Source organism: Phytophthora sojae (assembly GCF_000149755.1).
Source record: "Phytophthora sojae unplaced genomic scaffold PHYSOscaffold_1, whole genome shotgun sequence".
Lineage (NCBI taxonomy): Eukaryota > Oomycota > Peronosporomycetes > Peronosporales > Peronosporaceae > Phytophthora > Phytophthora sojae.
Window position 1 is genome coordinate 1,273,440 of NW_009258115.1, and position 26,883 is coordinate 1,300,322.

General features: G+C 51.8%; 11 protein-coding genes across 11 annotated transcripts in view; 4 read left to right on the plus strand and 7 right to left on the minus strand.

Moving 5' to 3' along the window:
- Window positions 1-1,434: 1,434 nt before the first annotated feature.
- PHYSODRAFT_553175 (phospholipase D-like protein) lies at window positions 1,435-3,114 on the minus strand. Its single transcript, XM_009515820.1, has one exon. It carries the CDS (start codon window positions 3,065-3,067, stop codon window positions 1,472-1,474), a length of 1,596 nt encoding a protein of 531 aa, XP_009514115.1. The 5' UTR covers window positions 3,068-3,114; the 3' UTR covers window positions 1,435-1,471.
- A 208-nt stretch (window positions 3,115-3,322) lies between these two features.
- PHYSODRAFT_293013 (hypothetical protein) lies at window positions 3,323-3,649 on the plus strand (the record flags this gene model as incomplete). The annotated part of the gene is made up of 1 exon (XM_009515821.1): window positions 3,323-3,649. The coding sequence occupies one exon, from the start codon at window positions 3,323-3,325 to the stop codon at window positions 3,647-3,649; it is 327 nt and encodes a 108-aa protein (XP_009514116.1).
- Window positions 3,650-4,852: 1,203 nt separating this feature from the next.
- On the minus strand, window positions 4,853-5,107 carry PHYSODRAFT_417886 (hypothetical protein; the record flags this gene model as incomplete). The annotated part of the gene is made up of 1 exon (XM_009515822.1): window positions 4,853-5,107. A coding segment is annotated over one exon (255 nt), but the record flags the coding sequence as incomplete, so codon positions are not given.
- Window positions 5,108-5,790: 683 nt separating this feature from the next.
- PHYSODRAFT_422584 (hypothetical protein) lies at window positions 5,791-5,985 on the minus strand (the record flags this gene model as incomplete). Its single annotated transcript, XM_009515823.1, has 1 exon — window positions 5,791-5,985. A coding segment is annotated over one exon (195 nt), but the record flags the coding sequence as incomplete, so codon positions are not given.
- A 2,629-nt stretch (window positions 5,986-8,614) lies between these two features.
- On the minus strand, window positions 8,615-12,598 carry PHYSODRAFT_284017 (hypothetical protein). Its single transcript, XM_009515824.1, has one exon. The coding sequence runs from the start codon at window positions 11,911-11,913 to the stop codon at window positions 11,071-11,073; it is 843 nt and encodes a 280-aa protein (XP_009514119.1). The 5' UTR covers window positions 11,914-12,598; the 3' UTR covers window positions 8,615-11,070.
- A 17-nt stretch (window positions 12,599-12,615) lies between these two features.
- Window positions 12,616-14,298, plus strand: PHYSODRAFT_553176 (phospholipase D-like protein; the record flags this gene model as incomplete). The annotated part of the gene is made up of 2 exons (XM_009515825.1): window positions 12,616-13,889; window positions 13,929-14,298. The coding sequence occupies 2 exons, from the start codon at window positions 12,616-12,618 to the stop codon at window positions 14,296-14,298; spliced, it is 1,644 nt and encodes a 547-aa protein (XP_009514120.1).
- A 275-nt stretch (window positions 14,299-14,573) lies between these two features.
- Window positions 14,574-15,930, minus strand: PHYSODRAFT_320724 (hypothetical protein; the record flags this gene model as incomplete). The annotated part of the gene is made up of 2 exons (XM_009515826.1): window positions 14,574-14,786; window positions 14,860-15,930. 2 exons carry the CDS (start codon window positions 15,928-15,930, stop codon window positions 14,574-14,576), a joined length of 1,284 nt encoding a protein of 427 aa, XP_009514121.1.
- Window positions 15,931-16,328: 398 nt separating this feature from the next.
- On the minus strand, window positions 16,329-17,079 carry PHYSODRAFT_353350 (hypothetical protein). The gene has a single exon (XM_009515827.1). It carries the CDS (start codon window positions 17,024-17,026, stop codon window positions 16,541-16,543), a length of 486 nt encoding a protein of 161 aa, XP_009514122.1. The 5' UTR covers window positions 17,027-17,079; the 3' UTR covers window positions 16,329-16,540.
- A 4,216-nt stretch (window positions 17,080-21,295) lies between these two features.
- PHYSODRAFT_293017 (hypothetical protein) lies at window positions 21,296-22,227 on the plus strand (the record flags this gene model as incomplete). Its single annotated transcript, XM_009515828.1, has 2 exons — window positions 21,296-21,634; window positions 21,697-22,227. The coding sequence occupies 2 exons, from the start codon at window positions 21,296-21,298 to the stop codon at window positions 22,225-22,227; spliced, it is 870 nt and encodes a 289-aa protein (XP_009514123.1).
- A 1,051-nt stretch (window positions 22,228-23,278) lies between these two features.
- Window positions 23,279-23,536, minus strand: PHYSODRAFT_461422 (hypothetical protein; the record flags this gene model as incomplete). The annotated part of the gene is made up of 1 exon (XM_009515829.1): window positions 23,279-23,536. A coding segment is annotated over one exon (258 nt), but the record flags the coding sequence as incomplete, so codon positions are not given.
- A 663-nt stretch (window positions 23,537-24,199) lies between these two features.
- PHYSODRAFT_469054 (hypothetical protein) overlaps window positions 24,200-26,883 on the plus strand; it is a gene marked incomplete at both ends in the record, with an annotated part of 4,985 nt that continues 2,301 nt past the window's right edge. Inside the window, one exon of the mRNA XM_009515830.1 lies at window positions 24,200-24,478. Within this exon, the coding sequence (XP_009514125.1) occupies window positions 24,200-24,478 (279 nt within the window). The remainder of the gene's footprint in view (window positions 24,479-26,883) is intronic.

A 26,883-nucleotide genomic window follows, 5' to 3' on the forward strand; every position in this document is an offset into this window, starting at 1 on the left:
CATCGCTTCTCGTGGCCAGCAGGAGGCCCAGGAGTATCTTTCGCCGGCACGCTCCATGCATTTGAGACAGCCTCAAACAAAAATATACTAATCAACCAAAGTACGAATCGCGATTTAAGCATACCGCTCGAAAGAGCCATGTTCTGTGCTTCTTTTGAGCTATTGAGAGATGAAAAATGTTAAGAACTCGCGGAGTGACGTCGGTCTGAAAAAAATATCTCCATTTTCGGACCCCCCAAATCCCGGATTTTATTTGGGGCTTGTGAGATCAACATTTCTTCAAAATTTACGTATTGTATATTTCTGGAAAGTCCGTGCTAAAAGTAATAGAAGTATAGTATTTTTCGCTTAATACGAGTGATTTTAACTTTCAAATTTTCGATGTCTTTTAGGTACGAAATTTGATTGGTCAACTTCAAACGCGATTATCTCGATAACTCTAAATGGTGGCTTAGTATCATTTTGTTTGAGGCTGTCACAGCATATTACGCTTCTATCCCAGATTGGGGGAGTATCTAAGGACATTTTTAAATTAGAACACCAATAGATAAGTCGTTAACCGAAACTGTGCCCGTATTTGTTCTTAAAGTCGTACCCAAGAGGCTGAGCGCAGGTCCCATATCCTCTGTTTAGCGACCCGCCCTAGCCCACAGCACTGTCGCAAGGGAAAACGAAGCCCAATTCCAAAAGTCCATCAACGCAACGAAAGTAAAGCCAGGGACATCGAAAAAGCTGCAGACATCCTCGCCATAAAGGGGCTTCGGGGTCACCAATGAATACTCGCCTCTTACGAAAGAAGGCTCGTTGAACCTAACGGGAAAAAGAGCCGATAACAGAGGTGTATCAGGATTGAGTCCCCTCCGACTCGAAGGTGCCAAGTCACATTGCAATTCGCCTCGCCCGTCCAACTTTCGAAGCAAACCAGCAGCCATGAAGTTCCCGCCATCGGTTTGTCCGTTCCGGGCGCTGGAGCTCACCGACTCGTAGAAGAACACCACCAAGTCCATTTTTGATGGAATTTCGTCGGAAACAATGGCCAAGTACGAGCGGATGCGGGTACAAGCCAACGGCATCTCGACCATCGAGCGCTGGAAGCTCATCAACGGAAGAAAAACATCGTCGCCTACCAGGACCGATGCGCCCTCGCAGAGCAGTATGGCTGAACTGACTTCGGGGAGTAGAAGACCTCGACGGCCTAGAACGCAGACATGTGGAAGATAAAATCTTACAACGCGTAGGAAACTACTACTACTATGGATAGAAATGTACTTGGCGTCGATCACCGTGCGGACGGACCCTCGAAGAGCGACTTCAGATTCTCTTCAACAAACGTTTTTTTTTTGTTTTACTTATCCTATCCTTTTGGATAGATTCACATAATGACTGTGGTTCGCTATGCATCTCAACACAGGATAAAGCTGCTTGAAAAGTGATAACCTATACAGAACGTCACAGTTTGGGAACGCTTAGCTTAGTTGTCGCCCTCGACATCCGGGTCCACGATCTGGCGCAGAGCGTCCGGCACATAGTCGAACGCAGCGTTATCCTCCACCGCGTAGGGCTCAATCAGGCTGGAGCCATCGTCGTGGGCGGCGGCCTCGAGCGCGTCACAGGCCTCCAGGAACGTCATGGCGTTCAGCTCGTCGTACGTGAGCTTTGTCGCCTCCATAAACTTCTGGATACGGAAGTTACGGGCCAGCTTGTTGACCGTGATGTTGTCGGGCGACTGCACCAGCTCCGTGTCCACAATGTTGATGCCGATCTCCGTGTCGCTCGTCATGCTACGACGGTTCCAGTTGGCCGAGCCCAGCGACACATACACGTCGTCCACGATCACCAGCTTGCTGTGGATGTACAGCTCCTTGGACTCCTTGGTCGAATAGAGCTTGAACTTGTCCGGGTATGCCTTCTGGATGGGCGCCACCATGTCGTACAGGTACTTGGCGTAGCCCGTGTAACCAGCCTCGACCGTACGCTGCACGATGACGATGAGGCGCTCGATGCTGGGCATCATGTCCATGATGGCCTCCAGCAGCTCCGGCACCAGGATGAAGTACTGGTCCTGGATGAAGATATAGTTCTGCGCGTTGCGGATGGCCTTGATGCGCGCGTGGAAGATGGACTGCTCGCCCTGCGGCGCGAAGTTGTAGTGGTCGTAGTCCGGGCTGAACGTGCGGCACAGCTGCACGGCGTGGGTGCCGTCCGTGGGGATGTCCAGCGGCGTCGCGCTCTCGTCGATGGGCGGGAGCTCCGAAAACTCGGGGTTCTCGAAGTCCAGCAGGTCGTCCATGAGGTCCTGCGACGGCTTGTCGCGCGAGTTCCAGCGGTCGAGGAAGTTGCAGGCCACGTCCTTCGTGGCGGGGCCCTCAATGCGGGCGTGGGCGTCAAGCCAGCCGTTCCACAGGCACTTGATGCCCGTGCGTTCGCGCAGCTCGGCCTGGTCGTGCTCGAGCGTGTCCCAACGGTCGTTGGTCAAGTCCACGCCGCCCACGTAGGCGACGAGGTCGCGGCCCTTACGCACGATCACCGACTTCTGGTGGTGCGACGACGTGGCGTGCGGCAGGCGGTCGTCGTACACGAAGCGCGCGGGGCCGTTCTGCTCCGGCGGGGGCAGCGCGTTGATGAGGTCGCGCACCTCGTGGTTCTGCGCGCGCTCCGTGATGTTGGACCAGACGAGCATGCGCCAGTCGGCGCCGCGCTTGACGGCGGCCTCAGCCAAGTCGCAGAGCTTCGTGTCCGGCTCGTGCGGCTTGAAGGGCACGTTGCACGTGCCCCAGCCCGTGAGGTAGACGAGGTCGCCGCGACGCACGTCCAGCATGTCGTCGGCCACGTCGTGGAAGTAGCCGGCGGACGCGGCGTAGAGCTTGACGCGGTTGCCCTTGGAGTAGAGGTGCATGCCCTCGCGCTTGTAGCCGTCGCGCGACGTGCGCATCTCCTCCTCGGTCAGGAACCAGCGCGAGGGCTCGAGGTAGGGCTGGTCGAAGGGCGCGGTGGCCGCCTTCTCCGGCTTCTTCTCCTGCTGGAACGGGTCCAGAATGAAGTGGAAGGCGCGGCTGAGTCCGTCCATGGCGGCAAAGAGACTGGCGGGAGGTGTCGACTTGAGCTGGAAAGCGCAAAAGCTGGAATGAATGAAGTGAGGGGGATCTTGGCTCTCGAGCCTGGCTATATGCGTCTTTGTATGGCGCCACGCATGCGCGGAAATCTCAGTTGGATTTCGGCTCTGGCCAATGAGCGCACGCAGCGGCGCATGTGGGTTCACTTCTTAGGCATGGAGCACGGTATAGCTCGACCCGCTGTTGCCTGTTGATACGGATGCTACTCGATGCTGGCTGAGACCATATTGCTGAGACGGACTGCGGAGGCGCCTTTTACCGTCGCGGTTGTGATATCCGAGCAAGTGCTGGCAGCAATAATGGAGATCGGCGCCGCCACCGCAAGAGTTAATCGTTGCGGCCTCGGCATCGCCGGATTACTGTGCTGTGCAGACCTTGCTGCCCACGCGCTCACTCTGGTCTATGCGCGTAAATCACCGTCGACCGATGCATTTGCTTTCTTGCTCGAGGCCAAGGCTTCGTTACTCGACTCGAGTAATGGGGCAGTCGAGCTCGACTGTACACGGGCAACACCATGTTACATGTGTATTCGCTAGGAGACGTGTTCGCTCTAGTGGCGAAGCATTTCATCTTCCCTCCTGGGATGGTTCGCAGTGATGATACTTCGGCACTGTACCATGTTCGAGAGGGGTATCCTGACATATTCAACAGCCACCTCCGCCCGCTTTGCTGATTTCCAAGAAAAATGATAAAAGTAAGCGCTTTGATATCAGGTCGCCTGGATTGTGGTGTGTGAGTCTTGTATGCATGCACTGTCATAGCCCTCGACTGGGAAGGCGTGCTTACTTCAGCAACGAGGACGGATGCGATGGTGTTGAGTCGAATCGCAGGAGTTAGTTCACAGCATTAGTGTCGCTGGGTAAGTTTATAACGGGAAAGTAACGTGTGCCAAAAGTGTTAAAATTGCTATAAAAAAACTTAACACAGATTATTTACTGGAAGGTCACTTCAAATTATGCTGGTTTCATCAAAATTAAATCCGCAAGTGGCCCAAGCCACCCCATACTTTCTCGGAAGCATCTAAAACATGCTCTGGCACGTTTTCACGCTGTGGTTGCTGCTAGTTCAGGCGTCATTAGCGCTCCTATCTTCCTACCCATGAGACCACCCCTTAGCTGTCCATTTTCGATACTCAAGCTCAGTTGTTTGAAGGGTCGAGCATGCGCTATTTTTAGAATCGACTCGATAGCAGCATTATCAGTGAAGTGGTTGCACATCATAGCATGCTCTGCTTTTAATAATGCTCTTCCTCCTAAGTGCAATTGCGTATCATTTAGAGCACACGCAGCGCTTTCCAACGATGTTTTTATCCCCATGTGGAAGGACCTAACGGATTTAAAGACTTTTGACCTAGCATAGCAAAAGGCGGCTTTTCGTGACCTTCCAGTAAATAATCTGTGTTAAGAGAGGATGCTAAAGAGTTGTTCCTCGGGGCTAATGAAGTAGTATCAAACCCATCTACAATTTCGGTTTGCTGAATATCAAGATGGCCGTGTTGAACGAAGCTCTGCAGGGTTTTTAGAAGCTGCCTTACGAACGCAAAACTACTGTACCAGATCGCAAACTTACACATATTCATAGTGAGCTGCCGACAGGTGGCTAAATGGTTTAACATCTTCTTGCCATACCAACTAAGTGACTTGTACTATCGGAGGAGGAGGGGGGGGGTCGCACTAGTCTATTTAACTTACGGTTTACAAAATTGTCTGGAAAGTCCCAAGCCAGGTTAGCAGCGGCGAAGCTGATGGTGGCCCCGGTACGTGACTCGCCTCATAAAGAGGTGCCTCTTTTGGGGTCTGCTGGAAAAGATCTAAGCAGATCAATAAACGCGTTCCTTGTTCCATGGCCCGCGGATTTCGCCATTCTCGTTTCGCTAGCGCGCGGAGTTGACGTAGTCCGGCTGCTTGAAAAGCAGCAGCACTGCTTTCGGTTGTGACTTGATTACCTTGATGCACCACTCGATTCCTCTGGAGCCTCAATACTGTTATGCAGACTCCACCAATTCGTTTCCGCTCTCGCTCGTACTCTGGTGCTTCGTCTTGAAATGCATAACTGAGTCGATGGCTAAGTTTTGACGATAATGAAGGCGGCGATCGGGATGCACAACTTGCCATGAAGTGCTGGAATTGCGAGACCTGACATTGCCGGACCGTCCGGTGTACTTGTACTATCGACTTCGGAGCTGGAGTCGATTAAAAAAATGCATAGCCCTATGCATTTTTTTTTGCCTAAGCATAGGGGTCTGCTCGCTACAGCACACCAACTTGTTATTTCCGACCGTGGTTGTTCCTCGCTGCAATCAAGGTACGCCGTAGTGAACGTGTTTTTAAGCACGGAGTCGCTGGAAGCACAGAGTGCATCAATCCTTGTCGAAGGCGCTAGGACTTCGTGATCTTGGTGGTAGATAGAAAATTCCGAACTAACCAGTGCAGGTACTACCAGCAAGATGAACGGGTTATCACGACAGTCGAATCGTGGTCAAGCTCGATGATGATGTGGTATATTGGACTTAGTCTGAATCCTAACAACCCTATAGCCGATGTTTTACCTTCGGCCGCCCTCCCTCAGTCGGCAGCTTACTCTTCAGTGCTGTAAACTTCCATAGCCCACTTCGCGTAGGTCCGTCGTGCCAGTTGCGCTATTCGATGACAGTTTGCACTGAAAGCCTCGTTTATTATGTTTCAGTCGCCAACTGTGCTAAGCTGCGGGAGCTTGCGTTGGTGGTTCTGGGCAGCGAGGTCCATGACGCAACCCGGACTTTGTCTGCTCGCTGCCGGCACTTGTAAAACCAGATTCGTAGCCTTGTGGACTTCGGGGGCGTTCCGGCGGCCATCGCCCTTATCAGCAGGGCATTGTCTCCCACAATGTGAATCCGTTTCTGCTTCTGTCCGTTCGCCTGGCTGAGGACATGAAAAACGTCACAAAACCCGCAATATTCAACGTGCATTTGGGAGATGGGATCACAATGCTTGCGCCCCAGAGTACTTCTGCGTGTTGATCGTGACCGCCTTGGCAAATCAAGACACCGCCTGCTCCGTTTCTTCTTGGGATTCCGCTCGTGCAAATTGTGGCCAAGCTCGCTCAAAGCATAGCTTTATCTCGAATTTCGAGACTCGAAACGTCAAAGCATCCGTGCGTACTAGCCCAGCGTTATGTCGCCATTAGCGCATTGATATCAATAATTCTGAATAGAAATGCAGACTTGTTCTGTTTCTGCTATTTGATTCAGTGTAGCAGAAAAATATGAAGTAGCTAATAAGGTTAGTGAATTCCGCAAACATGTTCGTGATTTTTACAACACACAAACTCACTGTAGGTGCTGACTGCAAACGCGTTTGTATGTTTTGCTGCTCAGTCACGAGCATGACAAATTACTGGCTCCTCAAGAGGACTGTTACCCGTTGCCGTATCCATATTCCACGTACGCACACGGCGCAGCCAGTCCTACATAGCTTGAGGACTTTATGGTTAAGAAGAAGCACTGCGTAAAAGTCAGCTTGCGGTAAATGAGAAAGAGGTTCAACGTTTTGTAGTTGAAACCTTCAAGGGAATTATAAAAAAAACTATCTAACTCCACAAACATATTAGCCAGATTCACTACACTCTAACAAACAGTTTGCACACGCTAGTGTTAGCTACACAGTGTTTGTGCGAACACTACATATATAAGGCTTTCAAGTCGACATTTAACACCAACCCTCCCTACTTAAAAGGAATATAGGTCAGGTGTATATACAGCGGAAATGTATGGAATACTTTGGAATGCTATGAAAATTGGTACATACATACTTTACTATGTTATCTTTCATGTGGCAAAATTTCAAGAGTGCACCTTTAGTTCTGGCGAAGATATAGCTCCTTGTAACTAGCTTCATCGGCCGCTCGACGCATTCTCGAGCTCGAGTGGCCGAAGCAAGGTATCTTGACCCACTAACCTAACCCTGCGCGAATTATATCACCACAGACGTGGAAGTACAGAAGGTGGCGCCTTAGAGGGACGGTATATATTGTAATAACCGGTCAAAATGCCCACCTGTAGCAACCGCTTATTAGGTCTCAATCACCTAATTAATCAGAGTATAAATCAGGGTATAAATCGATTGTGATCCATATGCATCGCTGGGCTGCACGATTGTCCAGTAAAAGGTGGGCATTCCGCTCGAAACACGTCTATATCGACTGGTTTCACATAAATCGATCGTACCCATTCACATATGCATCGCAGGGACGCGATCGATTTGTAAATCGATCGAGCTAAATCAGGGTGCTAATCAATCGATTTACAATACAAATTCTTATATTAAAAAAGTACAGATCTCTGTTACCAGCATACGAATTGCATAAGTTAGTCGAACTCGGGAGGGATGACCTTCCTTCAAATCTGCTTCAACTTGTCTCACGAGTAAGGATTGTATGATGCTCGGTGAAGCAATTCCGCCGCAATGACAAGCAAAATGGCATATTGCAGGCACCGCACACTACCGTTGTCTGCCGCAAGTGTCCTCGACACCTGCACAACTCGCACAACACCCTACGCGCTTGAAAGATGGGCAGGTGGAACTGTCCATCCATGACTTGCTGCTTCTTCGGACTGGCTGTGACTAGCTGCCAAGCTAATTCCTGACGAAGTGCGCGTTGACTTTGCGCATTTCGGTTCGTTCGAGTACAAATATTTTGGTGCAGAATGTAAGAATTGATGATAGTCGTGTCTAAAAGCCGAGTCCATTGCCACATCTGGGCTATTGAGGACGGCAGAATACGTGCAGGCCGTGGCGCGGGACGAGCGGCACGTACTCCTCGTTGCTTGCAGTAGCGCTCGGTGTGGTGCTTGCTTTCATCGGTAGGCTTTGCACTCAGTGTCAACCACCCTGTGCCCTTTTTCGTGTGACCAAAATAATGGCCCTTTTACCGGGGCAAGGGCTCCTATTTTGGTCGTTTGAGGCCAGTATGTGAGTATTTTTAGCGTTCTTTTTTTGCTAGAATCGTCTGTTTCCATGCAATCAACTGATGTCTGCGGTTTTCGCAAAAACACGTGCTTTCGCCCAGAAAAAATACCAAAATGCAAATTTGCATTCCCCGGGCAGAGCTTTTCCCAAAACCAGTACCAGTACCAGTCCCAAAACCAGCAGCAGTAGTAATCCGAAGTAGAGTGGACCACTTGCATTTGGGGCAGCGCGGTGTTGATCGAGAATCATGAGTGCGGCAACTGCGCCGTGTGCACGACGGACTACATGCTACTGCGAAGGAGATGACCGGATCTCTTAGTACTGCGGTGCAGGTACGCGTAGTCGTAGCGTGCGAGGCTGGTGCAAAGATACGGGGGTTCATCGTGCCGTCGACTGGCGTGTACCGCCGATGCCAAACGAGAAGGCGGTAAGCTTGGCGACTACATGTAGCGTTGCATGAGTTTAATGCCTGCCTCGTTGCTAACATCAGCGAGCTCTGCGTGTACCATGTACTGTATCTAGACTCCAGAGACCAAGATAGCGATTCAGTGTAGCGGCGTGCTCGGCTGAAGGTGGGAATCCACCAAGGTGAAGACTCCAGTGGTCATGACAGCGATGCTACAGTGCAGAGTGAGGTGACTCTGCGCGTCCACGCTCAGCTGTGGATAGAAGAGATCGATGCGGTGACTCTCTCGTAGGAACTGAACGAAACTTGTCTTCGGAAGCACCGAAGCTGCAAAAGCAGGAAGTTTGTCTTTGGAAGCGTTAAAGTTGACGCGAGTGTTGCCTAGTAGAGTTGCGTTGAGGTACTTGTGCCGACGGTGGTCTTGGGGTGTAGAGAGCAGGAGCTGCAGCAGGTCGAGGGAGGGTGAAGCTTTTGCTCCAGAGGGGGGAAGCTGATGTGAAGGCCATGGTTGGAAGCATCGACCCCAACGATAAAGATAGCATCTCGTCCTCGCGTACTTGTGGCCCAAATGCAAGTGGTCCACTCTACTTCGGATTACTACTGCTGCTGGTTTTGGGACTGGTACTGGTCCTGGGATTAGGACCCCAGACTGGTACTGGTTTTGGGAAAAGCTCTCCCCGGGCACGAAGAGATAGGCTGGGTGTTGTAGAGATGTTTAGAGTGTTTAGGGGAGGTTCCCCTTGCTTAGGACTTGCGGCCACCTACGCGGGGGTGTCGTGTTTGGGCGAAGTTCTTACGAATAATGCTGTCCTTAGCACAGTTCACTTAGCGCCATGCGTCTAGATAGATTCTTAGCTTTCTAGAGGTATATTTGTATTATGATTTGGCGAATAACCGCACTTATGCCTGCCCAAGTACACCCGGCCAAACGGCAGTTCTGGTCCTTCTCTATCCAGAGGTCCTGTGTTAAGAGCATCTCGACAGTGTGGTTGGTACAGGACGACGCGAAGATCTGCTTCGTATTGGCTCGACACCTGGACATTACAGATCCGCTTCCTAAATTGAAACGCATGGCGGGACCCCGGTGCTCTCACCACAAACCGGTAACCATATCACACTCCTAAGTACTAATGTATTATATATGTGGGTAATGAATGCACGGACTAGGATGTACTTGGCCTAACTACTAGCTGGTTTTGCGCCGAAAAACTGCAGTATGGAAGGCTGGTTGCTACGGGGGTGAGAGGGGCTTTTTCGGGGTCGACCTGGTTTACGCTTCTTTTGTTTTTGCTTGTGAGCTCCTTGATCATCAGTGTCGGGTCCACCCGGAGTCTTACCATCTTGAACAGGAGCATTGAGAATGGCTTCAGGTACACTCGGGTGTGGAGAAGTGCTGAATAAGACTTGTTCTCCGAGAAAGGCGGCAGGGCCGATCGACTGGAGGCGTGGGAGATCGGCGATTGAGAGACAGGCAGCAAGGATCTACGGATCAGAAGGAGTTCTTCGGGAGGTCTCAGGTGGTCCGATGACGCCGGCGCGTAAGGCAGGACATGTGGCAAGCCGGATTGTGGGTGATCGTGCCCGAACCGCGGCGTGATTCGGGGCCGACTCAAATCCAGATCGACGACAGAACCTGCGGAACTGGGATGGCCGAGGACAGAAGGTGATAGATCGCGCGGTTATAGGCCGCCTCCTTTCGATCCTCCCGCTTCTTCCGCTTGCGTGGAGGAACAGTCGATTGAGAGCCTCCCGTGGCTCGAGGTGGCGTGCTTGGTGCTGATGCCGACGGACGCAAAGTGGTTTCGACTGGTAGAGCCAGGGGGATTTGGCCTGCAGCGACAAAAATAAATAATTCCCGAAGTGAGCGGTTTTTATGCGGGACCCCGGGGTCCCGCCATCCGTTTCAATTGTCGAATACATGTAGCATAATGCTTCCACTTTGTCAAACAAAAGCTCAGTTGGTCCATGCTCATAACTGGCCCCCTCCTTTGCTTTCTCCCTGAGAATTAAATCTTTGTTGCTCCTATTTAATTATGTCACTTCGCAATTTACTCTTGCAATTGGCACGTCTTTCCTAGGTTTCCGTACCGATACGAGCTACTTCATCATGACATTGTTTATTTCGTGCGTCGATCGAATCAAAAAGCAATTTAGCGTCTCTTTGCAGGCGCCGTCCCAGGTGGTTGTCCGGTTCAGGCGTCCCCGGGCTAGTCCCGGCTGTATATTTTAATGTACCTCGCACAGGAAGTACAACAAGCTCTCAAGATTTGCGCGCTACTTCTGCAAACATATTGATTTATATGAGTGTACAGCGAGACCTACTGCGACAAGTGGCACGTTGCGGAAATACCTCCACCGTATTCTTGAGCTAAGCTTGTAGTAAGTCAGTACATACTCATTTATGTTCAGACCGCGTGAATTTTGTTGATTCTTAAACATCATAAGTACCACTGTGGCGAATAGGCCGTATTCGCTTTCAATCAGTGCTAGAAATTCTCAAAACTGGAGTAATGACAGCTTTCAAGGTAAACTTCAGAGGCTAGAACATGACGCTACCTTAAACTTGTATCTCGATCGATAGAGGTTGCTGCAGCGGTATCTGCTCTCATGGCGTAGCCGCAGTCCACGGGTCTTCGGCCGCCCACTTGCTAGCAGCCGGGGACTGCCAAGTTGAAAGCCTTTCGCTCAAGGTAGGGAAGTCGCTGTTGATCTTGCTCTGCAGTAGCTCGTGCACAACTTTGTTCCCTTCCGCATTGTAGTGCAGGCCATCGAGCAGGAAAGCGTTTCTTTCCGGCTGAGCCATGGCGTTAAAGTGCGCGTTCAAGTCGAGCACCGGGACGTCGAGAGTGCCAGCGACTTCCACACACGCTTGGGAATAGTTGCTTGTCACGGCGTTGGAGCGGTCGACAAGTCCTCGCTTGGTATCGTTTCGCTCTGAGTTGATTCGGGCGCCATCGTCGACGTGGGCTGGAGTGATAAGCAGGATGGCAGCATCAGGGGCAAGTTTCTGGAACCCGTTGACGATTTTGACCAAATTCTCCTTGTAGTTAGTAACCGGGACGTGCATCTCGGGGTTGCTGCCGTTGGTCAAGACAGCGTCGTTGGTGCCCAGCCAAAGCGTAATGAGTGACGGGATAGCGTACTTGTTGCTGGTGAGTTCTTCCTCAATGGTGGGCAGCACATTGTTCAGGAACCATTTCGTGTTGTATCCCGAGACGCCGCGCACAATAACGTCAGCCGTACGGATATAATCATTCTGCAGTAGCGAAACCCAGCCCATTCTCGATGGGTCGGCGCCTAGCTCCGTTAGCGAATCACCGGTAAGCAGCAAAGTTGGTCGCGAATTAGGGTCGATGTCCTTGATCGTTGCTTGCGACTCCACCGATACAAAGAGTAGGCAGGCAAAAACGAATAGAGCCGCAGTGCTTGTAAGGGTAGGATACCCCATCGTGTTAGTGGTGGATTCAACTGTGAGAGCGGCGTTTCCAGGACTCCCGAGACATATTAGCTCGGCGGCAGGATAGACACATGACGCCGAGGTACGCGTGACGCTAATAACAATTTGTCCGACTACAACTGTAGGGCAGATATACTGTATACTCGTTCTGCTTGTTAGCGTGACGCCTAACGGATCCGGCCTATTCGCCACAGTGGTACTTATGATGTTTAAGAATCAACAAAATTCACGCGGTCTGAACATAAAGGAGTATGTACTGACTTACTACAAGCTTAGCTCAAGAATACGGTGGAGGTATTTCCGCAACGTGTCACTTGTCGCAGTAGGTCTCGCTGTACACTCATATAAATCAATATGTTTGCAGAAGTAGCGCGCAAATCTTGAGAGCTTGTTGTACTTCCTGTGCGAGGTACATTAAAATATACAGCCGGGACTAGCCCGGGGACGCCTGTAGTGACAGATTGTGCGCTGCATTTGAGACACAAGTGAGGCGTGGCAATCAACTCTTCTTCACCAAGTTCGATGCTTGAACATGTCATTTAACCTGATTTCCACGAACTATTATGGCTGCCCCATGGATGATCTTCCGAACGAGAGTAATCACGCACTATCCTGCGCTGAGACTACATTCCTACCTAAGTTGCTCGTCATTCCAGAATTTTCCACCTCCAGCACAAGCGCGACTCCGACGCCATGTCGACATCTCCATTCGATGAGATCAGCCACGGGCTCAGCCGCGCGTTCGAGTTCATCGTCGACCCGTTCCACCTCAAGAAGAAACCTGCCAAGGAGGCGACCGCGCCGTTCGACCAGCCCTACCTCGAGCCTACTCGATGGTTCCTCACAGAAGAAGAAATGAAGACGTCCCGCAACGGCCACGAGCGCCAGGGCATGCACCTCTACTCCAAGGGCAACCGCGTCAAGCTGTACGTCGCGACTGCGGGCTACTTCAGCGACGTAGCCGACGACATGATGACGGTCCACCAAGGAGACCTCGTGTACCTCACCGGTTGGGGCACCTGCAACGTCCCGTTCAAGCCGCACGAGCCGGACACGAAGCTCTGCGACTTGGCTGAGGCCGCCGTCAAGCGCGGAGCCGACTGGCGCATGCTCGTCTGGTCCAACCTCACTGAACGAGCACAGAACCACGAGGTGCGCGACCTCATCAACGCGCTGCCCCCGCCGGAGCAGAACGGCCCCGCGCGCTTCGTGTACGATGATCGTCTCCCATTCCCCACTTCCTCGCACCACCAGAAGTCGGTGATCGTGCGTAAGGGCCGCGACCTCGTCGCCTACGTGGGCGGCGTGGACTTGACCAACGACCGTTGGGACACGCTCGAGCACGACCAGGCCGAGCTGCGCGAACGCACGGGCATCAAGTGCCTGTGGAACGGCTGGCTTGACGCCCACGCCCGCATTGAGGGCCCCGCCACGAAGGACGTGGCCTGCAACTTCCTCGACCGCTGGAACTCGCGCGACAAGCCGTCGCAGGACCTCATGGACGACCTGCTGGACTTCGAGAACCCCGAGTTTTCGGAGCTCCCGCCCATCGACGAGAGCGCGACGCCGCTGGACATCCCCACGGACGGCACCCACGCCGTGCAGCTGTGCCGCACGTTCAGCCCGGACTACGACCACTACAACTTCGCGCCGCAGGGCGAGCAGTCCATCTTCCACGCGCGCATCAAGGCCATCCGCAACGCGCAGAACTATATCTTCATCCAGGACCAGTACTTCATCCTGGTGCCGGAGCTGCTGGAGGCCATCATGGACATGATGCCCAGCATCGAGCGCCTCATTGTTATCATGCAACGTACCGTGGAGGCGGAGTACACCGGATACGCCAAGTATCTCTACGACATGGTCAATCCGATTCAGGAGGCGTACCCGGACAAGTTCAAGCTCTATTCGACCAAGGAAGCTCGCCAGCTGTACATCCACAGCAAGCTGGTGATCGTGGACGACGTGTATGTGTCGCTGGGCTCGGCCAACTGGAACCGTCGTAGCATGACGAGCGACACGGAGATCGGCATCAACATTGTGGACACGGAGCTGGTGCAGTCGCCCGACAACATCACGGTCAACAAGCTGGCCCGTAACTTCCGTATCCAGAAGTTTATGGAGGCGACAAAGCTCACGTACGACGAGCTGAACGCCATGACGTTCCTGGAGGCCTGTGACGCGCTCGAGGCCGCCGCCCACGACGATGGTTTCAGTCTCATCGAGCCGTACGGCGTGGAGTTTAAGCCACAGTTCAACCTCGTGTCGGACGGTCTGCGCCAGATCGTGGATCCTGACGTGGTGCCTGAAGACGACCCCGCCAAGAAGATCAAGAACTTCATGAACAACCTCGGACCCAAGAAGGCGGAGTCGTAGCACCGGTAGTGAGTGAGACTTGAAGTTTGATCTGAAATGAATGAAAAGTGAAGATAAAAGTGCATGCATTTCCTGGTCATTGAGGGCGAACTGCCGCTGCACCGTAATAGTTGTATTGCAGCTTGTGATGGTTGGCATTATAATAAATGTTTCTTCCTCCTTTAACAACAAATGTTTCTTCCTCATTTAATCGAAATCGCAAGAGGAAGCTACTGGACGCCCGACCTCGCCACTGCTATATTGAGCACCCATGACCGGCTTAGCCCTCATCCATCCTATTTCTCAAGCTTTTTCAGCGCGAGCGTCTTGTTCACCGTGGCATAGTTCACATATAGCAGCGACAACCACGGGTTACGCAGATTGTCGTTAACAATGTCTGGAATCTTCGAGAGAACTTGGTCCCATTCTTCTCTCACAAACTCGTGTGTGCGCATGAACTCCGTCACAGGCGATACCGGGATCATCTGAATTCCGTGAATCGCGTACTTCTCAGGGCTGAACCACGTCGCGTAGTTCACGTTATTGTCAAACAAGATTCATGTCACTTTGTTGGGTCGGAACATTGCAGGCTGAGCGCGATTCGCGTCTGTAAGCCGTCTGAATAGCTCTCACGTTCAGCTTCACCATCAGTCGACCAATCGTTGCGAGCTCCTCGTCTCCTGCCACCTGTCCGAACAACGCCATCCCATAGTGAAAGTTCATATCCTCCGACGAACTCTCTTGATCCTTCCCATCTGCAAACGATAAAACGCCGTCCGAGTACGAATGGCCACGGAACCAGTCAAAGCTGCGGAATTTCGTAAAGTAAGGGTCTCTCCACGATGGATTCGCCACATCGCGCACTAGAAAGCTCGCTATGCGATTCAGTTCCGCTATTCCGGACCATGTAGGCGCGAGTTTGTTCATGATTGCAGCGGTCACGATCCAGTAGCCACAATGGTAGTGGTGGTCGTTGTACATTGTGTTACCGAAATCGGCGTTGACGTCATTAAGAACAAAACCCTGGGAGCTCAAAATTCCTCCGTACACGGTGTCATACTTCAGCGCGTACTTCCAGGAGTTGGTCACGAACGGAGCGAGAAAGGATTTCAGCTTGGTAAGACAGTGATCCAGATTTATTTCTGAATCGGGATCCGTACCGGCCACCGATGGATCTGCAGCCATAAGGCAAAGCGACGCATACTTCTGTGCAGCTTTGCCATTGAAGTAGTAGCTCCCACCAACGGCAATCTTCCACTTCGAACCGATATCCTTGACCAAGTTTTCCTTGATCTTGTACTTTTCTACGTCGCTGGCTGAAGGCACGTGGGACGGATAAAAGGAGACTGGGATGTCTGCTGTATCTGTGATCCGCCACATGGGTGAAGCTGTCGTGGTTATCAACGCCTGCATTGACCCTCTCGTTGTCGAGTACGCGGCTACACCCTCCACCTCAAATGCTGTCGACCTTTCCAGAGTATCCACGTGGTGAATCTGCGCGTAATGAAGCAGTCCACTGGACCCTGAGCAAACGCCACTCGTTTTCCACACGTAAGCGTACGTGTCTGCATCTTGCGCTTCAACGTCGCCTCCTTCCAGAATACAGCCAGAAGTCTCGTCAAATACGCTTTGTTTTTCTGGATTCGGGGTCATCGCCACTCGTACAGTTCCTGTAAAAGAATTAAAGCCTACCAACGTCGAGGATCCCTCGAGGTGTAGCACGAAAAGTAGAGCGTCCATGTCTGTCCATTGTTGAACCTAAGTACAAACTGAGTGGCAGTGCCAGTGAACCCCGACGCAGTCGACTGGCCATTGACTTTGAGAATGGCGTACACAGTGTCGAGGCGTGGAGTGAGCGAGCTATACTTTGCCGTCACAAAGGCCATCCCACTCGCAAGTGTCGCTTCAAAGCTGCTCTCATCACTGGGGCTCATTTTATTTAAAACCGGTTTGCCTGTAGTAGAATTCCCGTTTTTTTTTCAAACATTCTTACAGCCATACCGTACATTCGTGCAATACCCAAAATCTGTGGTCGTTCCTGCAACACTTTAGTAACGTTGGATCTACTGCTTCGGTTACAGGCTGACTGCACTCCACCAGTGCCTCACAGCCCTGTTCCTTAGAAGTACCGTAGATTGTTGTTTACCACCCACGGTTCGTAGCGCTTAGCCATGGCCACGTAAGCATCCTGATCGCCTACGCTCGTTCGCTGCTTTGCCGCCTTGTAGAAATAACGAGGTCCGAGCCGCTTCGCTTGCAATGCTTACAATTTACCAGCGCCCATGTTCCTCACGAAGTAAAGACCGTATTCCTGGGCTAATGCCTTGCTCCTCTCTATTTTGACGGGATCCGTAATCCCTTTTTTCGCCAGATTTTTCATCAACTTGTCTTCAAATTGTTTGGGTGTCTTCCCAAGTGCTCGAGCGAGTTTAAAGGAAGGGATCTCCATCTTTTGTCTCAAGCTGTCCATTCGAGTCGTGCCAATAAGTTTCTCGGTAAATTTTGCGGCTTGATCAAAAAAACCTCTGTCTTCTTCAGTCGACGAGTCTTGAAAGCCCCCCACGTTATCATTGCCTCGTAGGTGCGGTTGAGGCGGGTCCATCGTTGAATTCGCGCGAGCTTGGTCCATGCTCGCCCTTGATTCCGACGTTTTGCTTAGCTCAGAGTTTGCACTCTTCGCCGCCACCATAGCGGTAGATTGCAGTAGCGTGATCAAAGCTACATGCAAAAACCACAGTAAAATACGCATGGCTAGCACTCGTGTCAGACGTTGCTTTTTTTCTTGGAGGGTCTTGCGTGGCACGCAGTAAATTTAGAAGTGACAGTGAGCCCATGACTGTTCGGTGTGCAAGATAAGCTGCACTTCTCAATTAACATCCCCCATCTAATTCTGCGCTGCCTAATTTTCATGATTACGGGATGTTACCTAACATGCATTTGTTTGTGCTGAGGAGAGATCCAGTGACGTGGACGTCCGTCTGCCAATAAGATAGTAGAGGACTCCCACGTCAAGTGCTGCTGCACAGCACTTCAGTTTACGCTGGACAGCGTAATACGGGGATGCATGGTTTATATTCATTATATGCTATCCTATTGGCTGGTGTCAAAAGTAAACTTGATTATGGGACGCGTAAACATGGACGTTCGAGCGACCTCATTGGCTGTAAATCCTTGAGATGTGCAACAATCAAGTTTTCCAGCCGGACTTTTGATTATGGGACGCAAGTCACAAATTTTGGCCAAGCTACGAATAGGATTAGTAGTTTTTCATTGGTAGATAAGGATTGATCTAGGATTTGATATTGATAGACTTTAGGATGGGACCTGGATACTTGTTTGCGTGTCCTGGTCGCCAAGAACTACTGGTTGGGCGGCGGCGGCGCGCCGACGCTAAACTAACGGATCAATCAATCGCTTTTCAACTTTCCAACTTCCTCTCAAGTATTCTTCGAGCGCTCGCCACTACGCTCTTCACGCTTCGGGTCTTCGCATCGGCTTGTGTGGCAGATCCGCTGATTATTCACTGAATGGTGAAATCCGCCAGCTATATCTGAATATAGGTAATATTCAGCTATAGCTAGCGGATTTCACCGTCGTTGTCTGTGGTGCATCTATTGGCACCGACAGGGAATAAAGATGACGGGCGCATCTTTCAAAAACTTACAAAAATCAGCGGTCTCGACAGCAAACTATTCCCCAGCCAAAAACCCATAACCCTTCCGTACCGAGCGAGTTGAGATCGTGATTGGTCCTGGGTTTTAAGCTGGGCAAGTGGTTTTCACCCCTCCAGGCTTTTGTCACCGAAAAAGAGCTGGAATGGGCCTTCATACATATCTAATCTAGTGTCAATAGTCACTATCGTAGGCATTTAAAGAGCGGGTTTTCAGAGCGCTAGAGCGGAGCTTTCAGGGAAGCACACCCGTGCCGTCAGATGGGATCGTGATTTGGAGTGCTCAATGAGCACTCCAAAAACAAACCAGTACCTCCGTATGCTGAACACAATTTCCTAGTTTTTCATGACTTTATTAACAACTGTCGCCTCGGCAGCATTTACAGCATGTTCATTGTTGCGAGGTGCCTGCTGTGAGCAGTCAGTCTCAACAATGGCTATCCTCTCAGATACAGTATGGACATTCGTCCGTGGCATATCTTTTTACATGAGGTTCTTGACTGAAAACGCACGGTTTCATCGCTATCCAGCTGCTGCCACTTACCAGCACACAGCAACTACGCAAGCAATTATTATAGCGGGGATAATCGCCATCGAATATTAGTGTTGACGCGACGGCATAATCGCCATCGAATATTAGTGTTGACGCGATGTACAATATAACGAAACGACAAATCGCCCTCCAGAGGGGCTTTTTGTAAAAAGCGGAGTGATCCGGAAACTCTTTGCATTTGGAACCTTTTGTTACAAAAAGCAGAGTTCGCGGGAACTTTGTTACAAAGAGCGGAGTTCGGGCCCGGGGGCCGCACACCCAATAGATCTTTAGACGGTGAAGAGGCCCATGCAGTCGCCGTCGCCACCGCCGTCGCCGCACCCTGCGCAGGGTCCGACGGACGACACTACCACCGACTCGGTGACCGAGGGCATGTGCTTTCCTGACCATAAGTCGTGCACGAAGGCTTTGCGCAAGTATGCAGCAACACACGGCATGACCATCAGGCTCGATCCAAAACAGCACGGTGGTGTGATGCTCATGTACAAGTGCGACGGCGGAGATCAATGCCGCTTCACGGTTTTTGCACTGCGAGGCTTGACCGGCATTGTTGGGCCGAAAGCCCAACGGTTTCCGCCGCCCGCAGGGCGGCGGCAACCCCCCCCCCCCGTGTTTTTTTTAGTATCCATTTATTCTCCGATTTGAACATGGCGGAGAATGCGGCTCGTGCTGCAGTGAAGGAGGCAATAGCGCTGCGCATGTTCCCTCCTACTCTGCAGCTACCTGAACTGGAGAAGCATGGTCTACTTTCCACCTGGCTAACCTACCCAACGATTACCTAGACTACTGAGTGTCTTTCGCCTTCTCGTGACGCGGTGTGCATTGTGGAGGGCTGTTGCTGTACTCCGAGGGTGACGGGCTACTCAAGTCGCATCGTGCACGACATTGAACACAAGACCATACTGTACTACGCAAGGTACACTTGCACTGGTGGCAATGGACGGACATTTTCTACAATAGATGACGATTATCTTTCTGCCTCGAAAGCTACTCTTCTTGCTTTTCGTTACCTGCTCTCGTACCAGTCTGGAATATCGTTGGATTTTTTCGACCTGGTGTACGATAGCATGCTTACCACTAGAGGCATAGCTGGTGCGACCGCGAACGTAATACGGCGACGCCAAAAGCGGTATTACCAGATTTTCAGGTTGGCAGCGATGACTGTGGAGACTCGTAAATTAGAATACCAAAACTTTTCACCTCCTCTGCTTGATACAGTTGAGCAGTACATGCAGAAGAATGCTTGCCTTGACGAGGAGACGTTGAGAAAATTTGGCTGTCGCAAACGGAGATTTGCTCTAGATTGTTGAAGGCGTACATGGCCCAGGCTGAGTGCAAGCGAGTACTTCGTGTCGATCATTCTCAAAAGTTTTGCAAGAACTCAAAATCTTTGGCTCGGATAACTCAAAAGAGCAGTCGTCTCTCGTTCGATTGTTGATGTTGGTTCAGAACGAAGCCGGCGAGATAGTAGCGAGAGGTCTCACCCAATCTGAAAATCATGATGAATCGGGCGCAATTCTGGAGACATTGGTGCACAAAGTGAATCATGAGAGTGATGATGAAATGGTTTGTGTGTGTGACAACGCTGTTCAAACCCGTAATCTGATCACGAAAGTCTTTGGCGGTAGAGTAGCGACAAAACAGGACCTATACAGCGCTTTACAGAGAATGTGAAGGAGCCATCGGAGCGCAAAGCTTTGGCAAAGCATCTATCGAAGGCGTTGTATGACGTGGAGCGCAAGCTGCGACCACCAGAAGACATGGCAAAACAATTTCTGACTGTACTGCAATCTGTATCTAACTCTAGTGTGCGTAACATTTCCGAGTGGACGAACTCAATTCAATCCAACCTGCAGCAAATTCGAAGTAGAGATCAGTATGTTTCTGATTGTGAGTATCTCGAGCGAGGCGAGAAGATTCGAGTTGTTTCGACCAGTCAATTAGAAGCGATTCACTCGAAACTACGCAAGTTGCTTGATCGAGTAGGGTTGGGCTGCGTATCCTAGATATTTTCACGCTCCAGGTACGCTTTACACATGTGGTATGTGAAACCATTGCTCGCGCTAACACAAACCTATGATATTGCGCAGCATAATTTTAAAACAGGAGCTAAGTTCAAGCGCAACCCCAGTTTCACGGAGTTCGACTTCATCACCTTGTGCAAGACGGCCGTCTTCTGCAAAGGCCTGCTGCCGGATTCGCCCCAACTAGAGTTTATTTATGCGCTATTGTCAAAACAACCGCTCGAGGTTAGCATCCAACAGCACTTCCGCCCGGGTGGTGAGTCAGTTCCTGTTGGAAAACCGTGGGAACGTTTATTCAGCTTACTTCCTCTCCGCACTAACGCACTCGAAGCCGTCATCCTTCGCAAACGGTCCCAACCCACCGATATTAAGAAGTTGATGCAGTCAGCGCACGTGACTCGTAGAAGCATTCCTAGTGATGCGTTTGTGAAGCAGCTTGGGCTCAACCCGGAGTATGAATCGACGGCTGACTTCACGGCTGACGAGTTCGTAGTGCTGGAGCAAACACGCGGGGAACAGCTCGCACTCGATGGGAAAATATATAAGTGGCGTGAATGTCCTGTCGTGGCAACTGTGATGTACAATGCTGCCGTAAACGAGCTGACTAACCCGTGTCTGAAGCTGAAGAAGCGTTGATCCCGCTCAATTGAAAAACGTTCGGCAGCTGTAGATACGAAGTGGACCTCTGGTGGAATTCGACCTACAACACCCTACATTCTTAAAGTCGATCGCAAGACCCCAGTGAACGACGAAGTGAACTCGGATAAAGAGATGGCGCTTCAAAAAGAAATTTATAATTTACTTCGCCAGTCAAACAAGATAAAAAATGTAATCGGCGTGTTCTGCAACGTGTACGACTTGGCAGCGCACATGTGTCCGACAATCACGCCAAAGTCGGAGGATTTCTTACGCAAACGCTGGAATGCCCTTCGAACCGCTGAATCCCGTAAGAATCGCACGAAAGTTGTGCTGCGAGTTCCGCCTGCAAAGAAGATAGAGCAAGACCTCTTTCCCCACGTCGAAGAAACCCTAGCAGTACCGAGCGAGAAATCTGCTGAAGCGCAGCAATGGGGTACTTCAATTATGCCAATAGCTGCACTGGTACAGAGGGTAACATGAATGACCGTGTCTTGTGAGGCGTGTTGCAAGTCGGGAATGCCTGCAACGAACAGAATGAGAGGTTAGCTTCTTGTGTGGCGGTCAGTGCGGCTGGCGATGTCTCCACACCATCCTTACCACGCGCTGTCAGGCGCATAGCTGGCACGGAGATCGAACTGATCGACGACGCCACGCGCGAGCATTTACGACAGTTCGCTGCATCATTGCCTCGGAGCAAAGGTAAATGGGCGCTAGTCTTCTCCGAGTTTCAAGCAAAGCATCCTACCACGAACCTGGATGCAGAGAAGCTTCGTTGCCGTCTGAAGGCCAAAAGGCAGTCGCGGAAGCGGGCATTGGACCCACCTCCACAAGAGCAAACAGCGGCAGCTCCAACCCAACTCGCCGCCGAACCGCTGAAGCGATCTCGCACCAAACCTCCCGGACGCGCAGCATGCCAGAGTTGTCGCGATCTCCACCACAAGTGTGGACCAGACAGCACTAACCGCAAATGCCAGCACAGACAGACAGAGGACCCGCGGATTACAGCGTTCTTCGCAGCGGCAGGACGCGACCAGGCCGCGGTAGGAGGTGACCAAGCTAAGTAATCTGCTGCAACACACAAGACTAATGGGAGGCGCCAGCCGCGACTTTGTTAGTGACAGCTAGTTGGCACAGCACAACTTAAGCCTCAAGGAATCCATCGTGTACCTGCTTCACGTTTTGTCTTTTGAGTCCGTTCAGCTGGAGTCGGGCATCGGTGATTTTGATTCGGTAATTATATATTGGGGTCACCATAACACTTAGCATTTCGGTGCTCAACGGTGCCAAACGGTGCCCGCCGGTCGCAGTACAATCCCACGAATTCCGGTCAAGCCCCCCGGTCAAGCCCACTGCGATCATAGCGTCAAGGATCGAGCGGCTATTTCATCAGTCGCAGCATTCACCTGGTACTCACTCGTAGGAAGAGATGGGAACAACATGAACATTATTTTGGCCATTGCAGTGTGCGCTACGGAGAGTGAGGAGAATTGTAGATGTTTTTTCGGTGCTGTTTTTAGGCGGGTGTTGATCTCAAGCTCAAGGCCATGCCGCTTTTCTCGGATCGGGGTTCCGGAATTCTGGCCGCTCTGGAGAGACTAAACTGCGGTGAGAGTGGTCACAACAAGAGAAGCTGTCCCTCGTGCGCGTGCTGCGCCTGCACGGTGTATTGTGTTACAGCACCATGATAATTCATAATACATGTTGTTAGTGGTGACAGTTGTGGAAGACCGAGCTCAAAGTTCTTGTAAGTTTGATGGTGCTGCAGGCCCCGGGCCCGAACTCTGCTCTTTGTAACAAAGTTCCCGCGAACTCCGCTTCTTGTAACAAAAGGTTCCAAATGCAAAAAGGTTTTACTTTTTTACTGGATCTCGGTATTTTAATACTGTCCAGGTATTATTTTGAAAACCAATTAGGATGTCTTATTGGATTGTTAATCCGCCGATTTAGTGACTTAATAAGACCGACGACCCCCGATTAGATAAATCCGACCTCCTAATTAGACGATTTATTCTTTAGATTACTACCTGGGACGACTTACACAGTAAGAGCACATGAGTCGGATTTACGTTTGCTAATCGGCCGATTAAGCCAGAGCCAGCCGATTTGCTTGCTATTCAGGCAAAGCGACGCATACTTCTGTGCAGCTTTGCCATTGAAGTAGTAGCTCCCACCAACGGCAATCTTCCACTTCGAACCGATATCCTTGACCAAGTTTTCCTTGATCTTGTACTTTTCTACGTCGCTGGCTGAAGGCACGTGGGACGGATAAAAGGAGACTGGGATGTCTGCTGTATCTGTGATCCGCCACATGGGTGAAGCTGTCGTGGTTATCAACGCCTGCATTGACCCTCTCGTTGTCGAGTACACGGCCACACCCTCCACCTCAACTGCTGTAAACCTGTAGTGGCGCCATGGGAAACCTATCGGTCGAAGGAGCGCAATGAAGCTCTGCCTCTGGTCTACCTGTTCATTGGGGAGTACGGTGAGGGCAAGGACTACCTGTTGGTTCTGAAAGATGACTTCTCGCACTTGTGTGAGCTGGTGAAGTGTGCAAGCCCTGACTCTGCGACTGCTGTCAGAGCCATCCTGGACTGGAGTAGCCGCTACGGCATGCTTAAGGTGCTGATTAGCGACACAGCGACGCACTTTAAGAACCAAATGTTGGAAGAGCTGTGCCACAAGACTCAAATGACACAGAGTTTCACTTTGGCTTACTGTCCCTGGATAAATAGCAGTATTGAACGGCTAAATCGAGATATCCTTCAAGTATTTCGAGTCATGATCTTGGAGTTCAAGGTCGAGCAAGCCAATTGGGCGACACTACTCCCTCTCGTACAGGGCAACCTGAATCATAGCCCTGTGGCATCGCTTGCCAATCACTCCCCAGCAGAGGTGTTTCTTGGGGTTACAGCAGCTACACCATTAGAGAAAGTGCTGGTCGGCCACGAGGCGGCGGAGATGAAGGTCGTAAAGACGGATGAGCTTTCTCCAGACATCAGCTCAGTGGTGGACGAGCTACGTGCATCGATGGAGGATATGCATCATGACGTCTCGAGCGCCAAGGAAGGCCATACCAACCGCAATAAGAAAAATCAGCGTGGTGCGCAGCAAGAGAACTTTCACATCGGAGATTACGTGTTGTGGCCCCGTATTGATTCCGAGGTGCACGTCAATAAGCTTGCGGTCAAATGGATTGGACCGTACCGTGTGATTGGTGCTCAGGCAAACTCATTTGAGATCGAACATTTGCTGAGTGGAGCCACTCGCAGGGTGCATGCTTCGAGATTGAAGATGTACGCCGACAGCAGTCTCGATGTCAGAGCTCGGCGGCGCTTGAGCTCGGCTAAGCCGGATAACCTGTCCGGATAACCCCTTGAACTCGGGCTGAGCCGGATACGGCGTGTCCGGATAACCTAACGAACTCGGCTGAGCCGAATAAGATGTCCGGATAACCCAGTGAACTCGGCGGAGCCGGATAAGGTGTCCAGATAACACGGCGAACTCGTCGGAGCGACCCTTATACTCGACTGGGCGACTCCCGGACTCAATTGGACCCGGTTACCGTATTTGGATGGTACGTGGTGCCGTTTTGCCGAGCTCGGCGGCTTGAACTCCCCATGACCTCGGCTGAGCGTGTCCGGTGCCTTCCTGAACTCGGCTGGGTCTTCATCACTGGGCCTGCCACGTGTCACCAGGTCGGGGCCGGTGTGCATTGAGTTTCTGACACCATCACCCGCGTTCAGCTGTCCATCAGCCCACTGAGCTCGGCGGACGGTCATCCCGCCGAGTAGTACTTGGCTCCTGGTACGTTGTTCCACTGCGGCCTTAGAGTGTGACACAAAACTTGATGTTCCCCTACACCACACCTCGACGCCACCCATTGGCGGAGACCCCCATTACGGAGGGTACGTCGGCTCCCGGAGCCGACGAATCAAATTCACCCAAGCCATCGACTCCCGGAGTCGACGGCGTTACGTCACCTTGGCTCTTATTATTGGCCAGACCTGATCCAATTAGATTCGCGTCAGCCTCCACGGCTGAGGCGTGTGACTCGCCTGCGTCATCCGTGCCCCTTGAGGCCGGAGACTCTTCCTGATTCGCTGAAAATCGGGTATCGACCTCCGAGGTCAACACATTTTCTTCATTAGCTGTCGGCGGCAACGCCGACGCTAGCTGCTCTTGCGCGCGTGCTCGCGCGGCCCCAGGGCGCTCCGGAACAGCAGCGTTAGGCGCTGTCTCGGTGGGGAGTCGCACGCACCTGTCGGTGTGTGCGTAGCGGCAACAGGGCCATCGCTCACTGTTCCGAAGCGCACGAGAGTGCGCTTCTCCCAATCGATGACCGGATCATGCCGTGCAAGCCACGGCATGCCCAATACGATGTCAAACTTATCGTCCAGATCCAGGACGATAAAGGTCTCGACAAACTCTTGGTCTTCATACGTGAAGCGCACGCGTACCATGCGCTTCTCGGTCTTCACGACGGCACCCGTTGCCAGTCGTACCTCCAGCATACTTCGAGGTATCTTTAAATCCTCGAAGTCAAGCCTTGATAGACTTCGCAGTCGAACAAAGTTGTTCGACGCGCCCGAATCAACCAAAGCACGAAAAGATTTGCTCTCTCTCATCGAGTTCACGTTCAACATGAAAAGGTTCGGTTTGTCATCATGCATTTTGCAGTGAGAAGGGTCCTCACTGGGGGCTGCAGTCCTCAGTTTCGCATGTCCGAGTTGGACATGCGTGACTGCTTCACCAGTAGGGCGCCCCGCGCCTACTGGGTTCCAGCGTGTTTTGTTCGTTCGCGCCGATGCCCTGCATCGCCGCGTCGACCACCATCTCGGTGCACGGGTGCCGTGTACTCTCGGGCAAAGTGACCGACTCTACCGCAACGGTAGCATCGCACATTGTTTCCCTGCAACTGCTGGGGTCCAGCAGTTGCAGCACTCGAGAGGCCCGTGGGTAATGGGCCTCCCGTCCTCACTACCGGGCGTGGCTGTGGCCTCGGCACATCTGCATGCAGTTTACCCTGCCGCAGGCTAAACTCCTCCTGCATTGCAAGAGTAATCGCAGCTTCGAAAGTGCCTGGGTACTCACGGAAGAGATAGGTCTTTACAGGCCCATCTCTCAGTCCCTTCATGAACGTGACGACCTTGGTCGCCTCGTCGATCGGATTGGTCACGATGTTCGAGACCAAGTACCGTGCTCTCTGCGCGTACGCATGGACATCGTGCTTACCCTACTGTAGGTCGAGTAACTCTGCCCTCGACCCAAACTCATTTTGCGGGGGCTCAAACGCTTGCCTGAGCTCCTCCTTGAAACCCTCGTACGTGCTGAAGCACGTAGGATCAGAGAGTCGGCGTCCATACGCCCAACTTCTCGCTCGTCCGCCAAGGCATGACATGGCGAACGCAACCTTGGACAACGGGTCGACGATACGTCGAGCCGCGATGGCAGTGTCGAGTTCGACAAGCCAACGGAGGAGAGTTTCACCCTCTCTTCCGACATAGTTGCTCACATTGAGCTTCAACGATTGCGCGCGTGGTGTCGCCCCGGACGACACCGCGGTAGTAGCAGCAACATCGCGTTGCTCCTTCAGGATGAAACCCAGAGCAACACCGTGTTGCTCTGTCGGCGTTAGCGACGCAGCATCGTAACTACAGCCGCCTCACCAATGACCGTTGAGGGAGGGGTGGGCACAGTCAGCGCGTGCAACGTGAGTCACA